Genomic DNA, 12589 nt, shown 5'->3' on the forward strand with positions numbered 1-12589 from the left:
GGCGCTGGGAACAAGGATAGTTTTTTCATCCTTATGATCTGGGGTGTCAGGGACTCTCCTCAGAAAAGCATGGCTGGGTACTGTTACCAGTTCTGCTATTCATATACTGTGTGACTTTGGGTAAATCACTGCCCCTCTCTGGGCATCAGATTCTTCATTAAGAATGTAGAGATTCAATCTGCCTTTTATCACAAAGAATTACTCAAATGGCATTTTGACAACATATTTGTGCTTTGGAAAAAGAAGAGTGTGCTGTGAATGTAAGGGACAATTAGTCTAGTGTCACAGTCTTCCAAAAGGTCCATTTTTTTTTTTGTTAAGAGAGAGTTCAGTTTACTCCACTGTATCTCCCACTATCCCAGGCTCAATGGTCTATAATAATGACACAACAGTGAGTGAGGAGAATAGAGAGGGAAGTCAGAACATCCTGAGTTAGCTACTAGTTTCCTATATGACCTTGGACAAGTTACTTTTCCTCAGTTTTCTCTTCCATAAAACGGGAAAGTGGACCAATTGAGTATTAAGTTTCCTTTAGACTGAAATTTTGTGATTGTCTTCTTTCTGTTTTCCAAAGTGAGTGCTTGAAGGGAGGAAATTCTGTCTTCTCCCTTGCCTCCATGCCACCAGCTTTACACTAGGGCACTACTGGATGGTGCAGCACTTTCCATGGCCACAGCTCCTTACCCAATGGCCGCCACCTATCCACCCATTGTTGATGTGAGGTATAGGGTTCTTTGATTAGATATTACCTGAATCTGTGCCCTCCTCAGGCTGTGAGAAACACTATATTTGACCTTAGAACTCTACCTTCTATAAGACTGGACCTCGGTGTCCCATATGTCAGCCCTCTCTTGGCTTATACATCTTCCATATTCTCTCTCACTCACCCTGGGACTAAGCATGTGCAATTTCATTTTTTAGGCTCCCTATACCCAGACGGCTCCTCTGGTCAGTTGAAAGCTGATGATTCTGTTCCCCCGGGAGGCAGCCACATCTACAACTGGACCATTCCAGAAGGCCATGCACCCACTGATGCTGACCCAGCATGCCTCACCTGGATTTACCATTCTCATGTAGATGCTCCACGAGATATTGCAACTGGCCTGATTGGACCTCTTATCACCTGTAAAAGAGGTACTGGCCCCAAGTGTGAGCTGTGAGATGCAATTTGGGATATCTAGGTGAAGGAGCGGTATGGTTGAACTACCTGCATATTGAGCAGCAGCCTGACGAGCATTAATACAGCACCCTTGTTTATTAGCAGGAATAAACCCTGCCAAACTCCCTTTAAACTATTATTTCATTACCCTTTTTTTCTTAAAAGAAAAACTTTTCTACTTTCTTATTTCACTTAAAAACTTGAATTAGTAATCATGGGAGTCAAGTCACATAAAAGTAAGTTGTGTGGTAAGAGTTTAAGTGTGGATAGGATTGAAAGCGTAGCCATCAGGATTTGGGGAGGATTGTGGACTTGGTTCAAAACAGGGTATGTTTAATGTATAGCTGGGTCTGAAGATCTAAGTGTTGCAGGAGTGTGGTCAGGTTAAGGCCCTGGGTTGAAGACATAGGCATGGATGGTGGCAGGGAATTATTCAAGATCCTATGTGCCCCATCTTCAAGTCCTAGGCGCCCCATCTTCAAGTCCTAGGCTCAACTGAATTGTGGTTTTATCTGGGAGTTTTGAAACAGAAAATAGCAGCAGAAGGCTCTATCTGCCTTTCTGTTGCTGACAGACTATTAAGGCTCCCTCTCTTCCATTCTTTTCTGACAAATACCCTTTGCAACTTACTGTTGCTAAGGAAAGGAGGTTCTCAAGGGCACCTTTCTTACTTGTTCTAGGAACCCTGGATGCCAATTCCACTGCTCGACGGCAGGATGTGGACAATGATTTCTTCCTGCTCTTCAGTGTGATAGATGAGAACCTTAGCTGGCATATTGATGAGAACATTGTTGCTTACTGCTCAGACCCTGCTTCAGTGGACAAAGAAGATAAAGCCTTTCAGGAAAGCAATAGAATGCATGGTGAGCTGGAGGAGGCAGACACATGGTGACAGTGAACACTGATGGAGGGTCTCCACTGGGCATAGCATTTGTTGGGTCCTTTCACATAACTGGTCCTTTTTAACCTTCATAAGGACCAGGAGTAGTAGGTGGCCTTTCCCTGTTTTACTTATGAGGAAGCTGAGCCTCCAGGATTACAGAACAGATAAAATTTTAGCAGCGTGTCTAAAATTCCAACTCTGATCTGTCTGACTGCATAGGCTGTGCACTTGCCATTAGGTGCCTTGCCTCCTAATGTGGACTAGCCCAGGCTATTGACTCCAAAGTCATATACTACATGATCGGTACTTTGTTCTAAAAGGGATGAAAGCTGGAAGAATTACCCACTTTGTGGAGAAAAATGGTTGCCTATAAGGGAATTGACCATCTTAATTAAATTTAAAATAAACTAAAGGCACAAAAGCCCCAAGACATTGGGCAGAGAACTGATTTAAGGAATAGAAACAAATTGATTGTGCTTTTGTTTAATTAAGAGAGTGATTTACTTACCTTTGGTGACAAAGCCAGATAGTCCCAAGGGGAGGTGAAAACTCTGAGGGAATATGTAAGGGACGGCTTGGACAGCTCAGATTTGGCTTGGGTTTTATATCAATTGCTTGTAATAACCATGATAATTAGTTAGCTAACTTGACAATTGTCCTGTGGAAATTTCAGAAGGAAATTGGCCTGAAAGGAAAGAATAGCTTGCAAAAATAAACCTCATTCCTTTGAAAGCTTCCTCTGATTGCCAGGTTGGAATCTTGGCTCTGCCACTTAATAGCTTTGTAGACTTGGGAGAGAAGTAGCTTTACCTCTCTGAGCCTTGGTTTTTTTTTATTTTTCACATGAGACCAATTATATCTGCTTATTTCCCAGGGGTATTTGTGAGATTTAAATGAGATAATGCATTTAGTCAGCACAGTGTGCTCTTTAAAATTTTATCTAAATGTTACCTATTATTATTGTCAGGTGGTAAGGCTTCTTCTGTTGTGCTGTTCTTTCCTAATGCTGATATTTTCTTTGGATTTTCTTTTGCAGCAATCAACGGCTTTGTCTTTGGGAATGTACCAGAGCTGAGCATGTGTGCACAGAAGCGTGTGGTCTGGCACTTGTTTGGCATGGGCAATGAAGTAGATGTCCACACAGCTTTCTTCCATGGACAGGTGCTTACCATCCGAAGCCACCGCACTGATGTGGCTCACATCTTTCCAGCCACCTTTGTGACTGCTGAGATGGTGCCCCAGGAACCTGGCACCTGGTTAATTAGCTGTCAAGTGAATAGTCACTTGCAAGGTGAGATCCAACATCTCCGACCCTTGAGGTACAGGAGGGAGGTGGCAATAATAGTCATCAGGAACCTGGGCTTCTAGCCTGGAGCCATAAGATAGGTCTTTCAGGTGAGATAGCAAGATATAAAGGATTGAAACACTAGACTAGAATTCTGGGGAGCAAGGTTCTTTCCTGGCTCAGCCATTAATTTGCAGGGTGACCTTGAGCACATCTTTCTGGCTTCCATTTTCCCCATTTATGCCATAAAATGGTATAGAAATGGATAACTGAACTTTTAAGCTACAATTTTTGCTCTGAATTCTAAGGAACTAAGACCTGGAGCTGATTAAACAGAGAGTGAAGGAGAAATTAGTTGAAGAAAAGTGAAGCTTCTGCAGGAGATCATGGAGTATTGTGGGCAAATAGTGATACTCTGGTTGGGACCCAACAGCAATAGGGATAGAAGGCTTGGTTTACAGAAGGAGAATGGTTGAAGTAATGGCATGGTGAATTGAGGAGCATCATAGGAAAGGAGGAACATATGAGGCAATGAGAAGAGCACTAGATAAGTGATTAGAAGATTTGAGTTGTTGTCTCACCTCTGTGAAAAACTCCCCATATGACTTTGGAAAAGTCCCTCCCCATTTCTAGGCCTCATTTGCCACATTTATAAAATGGGAGATTTGACCTAAATAGTCTCTAAGATCCTCTTTAGCTCTCCCTTTCTAGAATTATTTGATGTATGATAAATTATGTGGGCATCAGGAAAGTGATATGTGAATTTGTGAAAGTGGATTTGAGTAGGTGAGAAGCTATAGACTGGTGGGATAATGAGTTTGCCGTGGTAGGTTTGAACCAACATGGGCCAGTTACCTGTGCTCCATCATCCAGGGTCTGCTTTTAGGTCCCAAATGTGCCTGGGTAAGCATATGAATGTGGATAGAGGTTAGGGATACAGTGTGATAGTGGAACAAGCATGGGCCTTAAAGCCAGAAAGGCCTGGATTCAAACCCTGGTTTCAGCAGTTGCTTAGTTACCTTTGGTAAGTTGTATCACTTCTCTGAGCCTCTGTTTCCTCATCTGAGGATTGCAATAATGATTACTACCTCATAAATTTGTAATGAGGTTTCAGAGAGATGATGTGATTTTGAATCTTCGAGACTAGAGGAGTGATGAGACCAAGATAGTGAATATAAGAGAAGAAAATGAGCACTAGAATTTGCAGTTAAAAGATAGGAGTTTAAGTCTCAACACCACCACTGACTAGCTTGTGCAAGTTTCTTAACTTCTATGATCTTCAGTTTTCTTCATCTGTGAAAGGGGATATTAAAAGTCTGTTTCATTGGGTGGTTATGAGTATTGAAGGAGATAACATATGTAAAGCATCTGACAAAGGACCTGGTGTATAATCCATATTAAACAAAAGTGAATATCCTTTCCTCCTTCTTCTTCATGCCTTAGATTTCTAATTTACCATCCATTACCGCTATGCCTTAATGTAACATCTTCCACAGTTGGAGACACTACTTAGATGTACATTGTCCTGACAGTCCCAAATCTGAAGCTTCATCTCCATGTATAGAAGATGTTCCATTATTTTGGAAGCTTCCAACTTTACAAATAACTTACTCCTCTTATTTAACTTGATGCTCCCACCAGCCCAGTGTGGTAGATTTCTCTATTCTCCTCATTTACAAAACAGAGATTACACCTCAGATCTAGCAAGCGAGTTGCCTAAGGTCCTACAGATAGTGATAAGGCTTGGACTTAAATTCAGGTATCCTAACTTCAAGCTCTGTGATGTCGCTGCAATGTAAGCCTTTTGCAGAGGCAAGAATGAGGACCTGGTAAATGAGTCAGTGGCATTGAGCAGGTGGAGGTACTTGAATTCCCACCTCGGCTCACTCTCTCCCAGTCATGCTCTTGAGGAGCCAGAGGAAGTGGCACATTTGGAGGCAGGTTAAAGAGCCTAGTAGAGGGTGGGAGAGGGAAACATTAGGAGAAAGAGGAAGGTGAGTTCTCTGGGCAGAAGATCTGTTGCATGGAATGAGATCAGCCTTGATGTTCTTCCTCCAGATGGCATGCAAGCACTCTACACGGTCAAGTCATGCTCCACACACCCGCCCCTGAACCTACTCACAGGCAAAGTCCGGAAGTACTTCATTGAGGCCCATGAGATTCGATGGGACTACGGCCCAATGGGGCATGATGGGAATACTGGGAAGAATTTGAGGGAGCCAGGCAGGTAAGAGGCAGTGGGCTCCCTCTCCCTACTCCTAGGCCTAGCCCCAAACACCTATTACTACCTTTCTGAAATCTCTCACTTCACTTGGGAGTCACAATCATTGTCTGACTGGAGTTAAATTACACAACTGTAAGCCAAATTCTTGTTGCCTTCTGGAGAGCTTGCTCTTGGGGAGCTATAAAGCTTCTTGTAGGGTTATGTCATATACTCAGCAAAGGGTCTAAGCAGAGTTTGATATTGGTCCTGCTATAATCCCAGGCCACATTCACAAAAGAAGTCCCAGGTGGGACCAGATCAGTTGAAATGGCATTTCTTTGTCTCTTCTTCATTTTGCCCAATGTTTACCTCCTTGCTACTTCCTTTCTTTTCCGTAGTCTGAAGGAAGCATTTAAGCAGGAGCATAAAAAGCACTCTGAGAAATGTAGGAAGAGGGGAAACAACCTGCCTTGTGGCCATTCCACACCCATCCTTTCAGAGAAATTCCTCCAAATTTTCCTGTCTCATCCATGACTCAGATGTGGGCAAGATAGAGCAGAAGGTTAGTGCCCTAATCAGTTTTTAGGCCTTAAGTTATACCAATTCACTGGGCTATTAGTGATTCTAGGTCTTTCACAGAAGATTTTCTGGGGGAATATCCTGGGACACTCATCATGTTTGTTCTTCTAGCAGGAAATAATGGAATGAATCTCTAAAAAACATAGGAAAGTAGGCACTTTGATCTCAGCATGGCTTCTAGAATCTCTGACTAGGCTTGCTAAATTAGTAGCTTTTATTTTGGAATGAAGGATATTCTTGATTAAGGGGAGAAAGGATCACAACTGCCTGAGGATGATTAAGGATAGATAGAAGGCTACTTAACTCTGGAGGGCAGAACTGGTCCCAGTGTTTGGAACTTACAAGAAAGAAGATTTTAGCGTACTATAAAGAAGAACTCCAATCATTTAAACTATCCAACAGTAGGAAGAATTGCTTTCCCTGAAAATGATTTCCCTGACCTTGGAAAGGCTCAACCAGAAGCTGTGTATCACTTATTAGTGGTGTCGCCAGAGGAGACAGCTTCACTAGGTGGAAGTTAAACCTGGATGATCTCTGAGGTGCTTCCTAAGCATCAAGAGCCATAACTTGATGAGATTAAGGGTGAGGTGGGAGTCTATTTGAAACATAATTAAATCATGTGACATTTGCCTCCTTATACGCCAGTGGCTCAGATAAATTTTTCCGGAAGAGCTCCAGCCGAATAGGGGGCACTTACTGGAAAGTCCGATATGAAGCTTTCCAAGATGAGACATTCCAGGAAAAGGCACAACTGGAGGAAGATAAGCATCTTGGAATCCTGGGTGAGGAAATTTTAACTTGTGAAATTCATTGACTGGAGCTAGGGAACTGGGAGGGACTTAGGAACTGGAGCCTGGGTGCAGCTCAGAGGCACACTCTAGACCAGCATCTTCCAAATTGAGTCCCAAGAGGTGAGTGTTTTGTGAAAAAGGGTTATGGGTCTGAAGGCATTTGCAAAACACTAGGTTAAACATAGTCAAATAGTGTTCTTTGCTGCAGAGCTTCTGAGGGCATTGGATTTTCATTGGTTCATCACGAATCTCCAAATGGGAATAGAATATGTAGCAATTCTCATACTTACTTTACTACTGAACTTTTTTTTGGTGAATGTCTTCTGGTAGCACTGTTATACAGATCATACTTCTAGAAGTTCTCCTCTAGGTATATTTCTGAAGGGCTATATAAAGCAGTAAGACTGTCCAGGTTCTTGGCAATATGGTACCAGAAGCAGATTAGCATGACATGCAGACATCCTTGCTATGGTGAGAAATTCAGAACAAGGCTTAGAGCCTGGCCTTGGAGAAGGTATCCAGAAGATCTAAAGCACAGTATTGAAATAGTATATCAAAGTTTGGTGTGGTTTAGTTACTTGGTGAAGCCAGGAAATAAAATAGATCAGATGGGATAAAAATTGGGAAACGAAAGTAATGTAATGGACTATATTCTGGGCATAGGTATGTGCCAGTTGCTTCTAGGAGATCTGAACATGGGCAATAAGTCTTTCATTAGCTGGATAAGGAGATATAAGAAAAAGAAACCCACCTTGGGAAAGACAGTGGGCAGTGAATATTAAGGACCTATCATTAGCTAGTGTTCAGTATAGGTCTCCAGTCTTTCTTTATTTTCTTCATTTTTTTGTATTGTGGTATAATACATAAAACATAAAATTTACCATCTTAACGGTTTTTAAGTATACAGTTCAATGGTATTAAATATGTTCATAATTATGTGCAATCACCACCACCATTCATCTTCATAACTCTTTTCATCTTGTAAAACTGAAACTCTATACCCGTTAAACAATACCCATTCTCTGCTCCCTTAAGCCCCTGGCAACTACCATTCTTTCTGTCTCTATAATTTTGACTACTCTAAGTACCTCATATAAGTGGAATCATACAATATTTATCTTTGGGTGACGGGCTCTTTTCACGTAGCATAATATCCTCAAAATTCATCCATGTTGTAGCATATTGCAGAATTTCCTTTCTTTTTAAGGCTGAATAATATTCCATTGTATGTATATACTATGTTTTGCTTATCTATTCATCCGTCAGTGGACACTTGAGTTGCTTCCACATTTTAGCTATTGGGAATAAAGCTGCTATGAATATGGCTGTACAACTATCTCTTCGAGACATGCTTTCAATTATTTTGGGTATATACACAGAAGTGGAATTGCTGGATCATATGGTAATTCTACTTTAAATTTTTTGAAGAACTGCCATACTCATTTCCACAGTGGCTGTACCATTTTACATTCACACCAACAGTGGATAAGGGTTCCAATTTCTCCACATCCTTGCTGATGATTGTTTCTTTTTCATTTGATAGTCACCATCCTAATGGGTATGAGGAGGTATCTCACTGTAGTTTTGATTTGCATTTCCCTACTGATTAGTGATGTTGAACATCTTTCTATGTGCCTATTGGCCATTTGTATATCTTCTTTGGAAAAATATCTATTCAGTCCCTTGCCCATCTTTAATTGAGTTCTTTATTTCGTTGTTGTTGAGTTTTAGGAGTTTTCTATATGTTCTAGATATTAATTCCTTATCAGATACAGGCATACCAGGAGATATTGTGGGTTTGGTTCCAGACCACCACAATAAAGTGAATATTGCAATAAAAAAAGTCACATGAAATTTTTGGTTTCCTAGTGCATATAAAAGTTATGTTTACACCATATTATAGTCTGTTAAGTGTTCAATACCATTATGTCTAAAACACAATCTATAAACCTTAATTAAAAAATACGTTATTGCTAAAAAAAAATGCTAGCCATCATCCGAGCATTCAGCAAGTTGTAATCTTTTTGCTAGTGGATGGTCTTGCCTCAATTTTGATGGCTGCTGACAGATCAGAGTGGTGGTTGGTGAAGGCTGGTGTGGGTGTAGAAATTTAAACAAATAAGACAACAATGAAGTTTACTTCATTGATTGACACTTCCTTTCCTGAATGATTTCTCTGTGACAAGCAATGGTGTTTGATAGCATTTTACCCACAAAACTTCTTTCAAAATTGGATTCTATCCTCTCAAACCCTGCCACTGCATTAACAACTAAATTGGTGTAATATTCTAAATCCTCTATTGTCGTTTCAACAACCTCCAGAGCATCTTTACCAGGAGTAGATTCTATCTCAAGAAACCACTTTCTTTGCTCATTCATAAGAAACAACTCCTCTTCCATTAAAGTTTTATCATGAGATTGCAGCAATTCAGTCACATCTTCATGCTCCACTTCTAATTCTAGTTCTCTTGCTGTTTCCACCACATCTGCAGTTACTTCTTCCAATGAAGTCTTGAACCCCTCAAAGTCATCCAAGAAGATTGGAATCAACTTCTTCCAAACTCCTGTTACTGTTGATATTTTGACCTCTTCCCATGAATCATGAATGTTATTAATGGTATCTAGAATGGTGAATCCTTTCCAGAAGGTTTTCAATTTACTTTGCCCAGATTTGTCAGAGGAATCCCTATCTATGGCAGCTATAGCCTTATAAAATATATTTCTTAAATAATAAGTCTTGATAGTCTAAATTACTCCTTGATCCATGGGCTACAGAAAGGACATTGTGTTAGCAGGCAAGAAAACATTAATGTCATTGCACATCTCCATTAGAGCTCTTGAGTGACCAGGTGCATTATAAATAAGCAGTCATATTTTAAAAGGAATCTTTTTTTTTTCTGAGCAGTGATTCTTAACAGTGGGCTTAAAATATTCAGTAAACCATGTTGTAAACAGATGTCTTGTCATCCAGGCTCTGTTGTTCGATTTATAGAGCACAGGCAGAGTAGGATTTAGCATAATTCTTAAGGGCTCTAATATTTTTGGAACAGTAAGTGGACATTGGCTTCAGCTTAAAGCCACTAGCTGCATTATCTTCTAACAAGGGAGTCAGTCTGTCCTTTGAAGCTTTGAAGCCAGACATTGACTTCTCCTCTCTAGCTATGAAAATCCTAGATGGCATTTTCTTCCAATATAAGGCTGTTTCATCTACATTGAAAATCTGTTGCTTAGTGTATCCAGGAAAGGATTTCTCTATCTTTCTCACTTCTCTTTTTTCCTTCCCTTTTTCTTCTTCTTTTTTTTTTCAGGAAGATTGGCCCTGAGCTAACATCTACTGCCAATCTTCCTCTTTTTGTTCCCCCCAAAGCCCCAGGACATTGTTGTAGGTCATTCTAGTTCTTCTATGTGGGATACCGCCATAGCGTGGCTTGATGAGAGGTGCGTAGGTCCATACCCAGGATCCTAACCAGCGAACTATGTGCTTCCAAAGCAGAGCACATGAACTTAACCACTCGGCCATGGGGTTTTTCTACATATAGTATCATATCAATGCAAATAGAGATAATTCGATTTCTTCCTTTCCAATTTGGATGTCCTTTCTGGGCACCCTTGTTTTTATTCTCATTGTCCTTCCCATTTTCCAGGGCCGGTAATCCGTGCTGAGGTGGGTGACACCATCCAGGTGATCTTCTATAACCGTGCCTCCCAGCCATTCAGCATACAGCCTCATGGGGTCTTTTATGAGAAAGACTACGAGGGAACTGTGTACAATGATGGTGAGCAGGCAGGGTTTCCAACTAATGTGGACTTCAGGTAGTAGCAGGAAGCTTTAGAGGACAAATGAATAGGGGAGGGAAGGATGGAGAGAGAGGCAGAATTAATTGCCATTTGTGGATGTTGTTGAATGAATGTATGATATTATAGTGAGGCAGAGCTAGGTTCAGTAAGACACAACTTATTATTTTTTTTTTTTTTAAGATTTTATTTTTTCCTTTTTCTCCCCAAAGCCCCCCGGTACATAGTTGTGTATTCTTCGTTGTGGGTTCTTCTAGTTGTGGCATGTGGGACGCTGCCTCAGCGTGGTCTGATGAGCAGTGCCATGTCCGCGCCCAGGATTCGAACTAACGAAACACTGGGCCGCCTGCAGCGGAGCGCGCGAACTTAACCACTCGGCCACGGGGCCAGCCCCAAGACACAACTTATTTTAAATATATTTAAATAAATCCTGATTATAAAAATATCATTTGTATTATAGAATTTTGAAGAACATGGAAAATTATAAAATAAATAAATATTATTCATAGATAAACTGCCATTACATTTTATAGAACTTTTAATATTTTTCTGTGCTTATAAAAATGTATATATTTGTAGATTTGTGATCATGGTTTGTGAAACTTTGTATTGTACTATTTTCATTTACCATTATATTGTGTCCATTTTCCCATGCCATTATAATCTTGTAAACATTTTAATGACTACATAGTACTCTATCACATGGATTTGCCATAATTTATCTACTTTGTCTTCTATTTTTTAGACATGTAGGATTTTTAAAATTATTTTTGAATATTGTAAATCATGTTACAATGATTGAATATATACATTTGGTTTGGATTACTATCTCAGGAGAAAATCCTAGAAGTAATATTATTGTATAATTATTTTCTTGTTTTCTCTGATGATATTAACACGTGCTAATCTTAAACCAAAAATATCAAAAATATTGAAAACACAAGGGCAAAGTTCCAGACAAATCTAGAATAAAACAACATTCTACAAAGCAACTATTCTAGTCTCTTCAAGAAGTCAGTGCCACAGGGAAAAAATAAATTAAACACATAACACCAAGGGCAACATGTAAACCTTGTCTGATCCTGGTTGTAGAGAAACAGTCTTAAGAGACATTTTGGAGATAATTGGAAAATTTTTTATATAGACTGGATATTAGATAATATTAAGATATTTTCTTAGATGTGGTAATGTCTTTGTGGTAATAAAGGGGATACTTACTGATGTATTTAGAAGTAAAATGTCATGGTGCTTGCATTTTACTTCCAAATGATTTAGCAAAAGCAAGCAAACAAAAACTTTGTGTGTGCATGTGTGTGTCTATAGATATACATACACCTAAATTTAGATGAGTTAAACATAAAAAAATGTTAACAGGAAACAGCAGTGATAGGGTAATTATTGTACTATCCTTTAAAGTTTTCTGTATGTTTGAAAATTTAAAGAGTTAGGAACAATGAATGAACAACAAAAGATAAATTGAAACCATCCTAAATTATACCACCTGTGATGTTATACTACAAATATCCGTGTGTATTTTTCTTTGCACACTTTTATTATTATTTCTTCAGAATATATTCTCAAGATGTGGAATAGCTATGTCAGAGTGCACTTACATTAAAAATTTTGATACCTGTATCTAAATTGTTGTCTGGAAAAATTTGCAGTCCCATCAATTTGGAATTCCATCAACAGTAACTGAGAGGGAGGACTCATTTTCTTACAACCTCACCAGCACAGAGCAGCCATTTTAATATTTCTCAAAATATCAGCCTTGTAAGCAAATAACAGCAAAATTCACTGTTGTTTTGATTTGCACTAGGTTAAACATTCTTTTCAGTATTTATTGAGTATCTTACTCTTTTGTGGGCATGAACATTTTTAAGGCTTTTGATAC

General features: G+C 39.6%; 1 protein-coding gene and 1 long non-coding RNA gene across 7 annotated transcripts in view; one reads left to right on the forward strand and one right to left on the reverse strand.

Moving 5' to 3' along the window:
- Nucleotides 1-12589, reverse strand: part of LOC139042700 (uncharacterized) — a 245991-nt gene that overhangs the window by 65627 nt on the left and 167775 nt on the right. The gene's annotated exons all lie outside the window — the stretch shown is intronic.
- HEPH (hephaestin) overlaps nucleotides 1-12589 on the forward strand; it is a 113886-nt gene that overhangs the window by 8902 nt on the left and 92395 nt on the right. For all 5 annotated transcript variants that reach the window (XR_011499783.1, XR_011499782.1, XM_044764159.2 and 2 more), the window contains exons 4-9: nucleotides 922-1134; nucleotides 1840-2022; nucleotides 3079-3333; nucleotides 5386-5554; nucleotides 6755-6891; nucleotides 10545-10676. Coding sequence is in view for 3 of the 5 variants with exons in the window: in XM_044764159.2 (XP_044620094.1) it covers nucleotides 922-1134; nucleotides 1840-2022; nucleotides 3079-3333; nucleotides 5386-5554; nucleotides 6755-6891; nucleotides 10545-10676 (1089 nt within the window). In the remaining 2 variants the exon portion in view is untranslated. The remainder of the gene's footprint in view (nucleotides 1-921; nucleotides 1135-1839; nucleotides 2023-3078; nucleotides 3334-5385; nucleotides 5555-6754; nucleotides 6892-10544; nucleotides 10677-12589) is intronic.

This window comes from Equus asinus, chromosome X (genome assembly GCF_041296235.1).
Source record: "Equus asinus isolate D_3611 breed Donkey chromosome X, EquAss-T2T_v2, whole genome shotgun sequence".
NCBI lineage: Eukaryota > Metazoa > Chordata > Mammalia > Perissodactyla > Equidae > Equus > Equus asinus.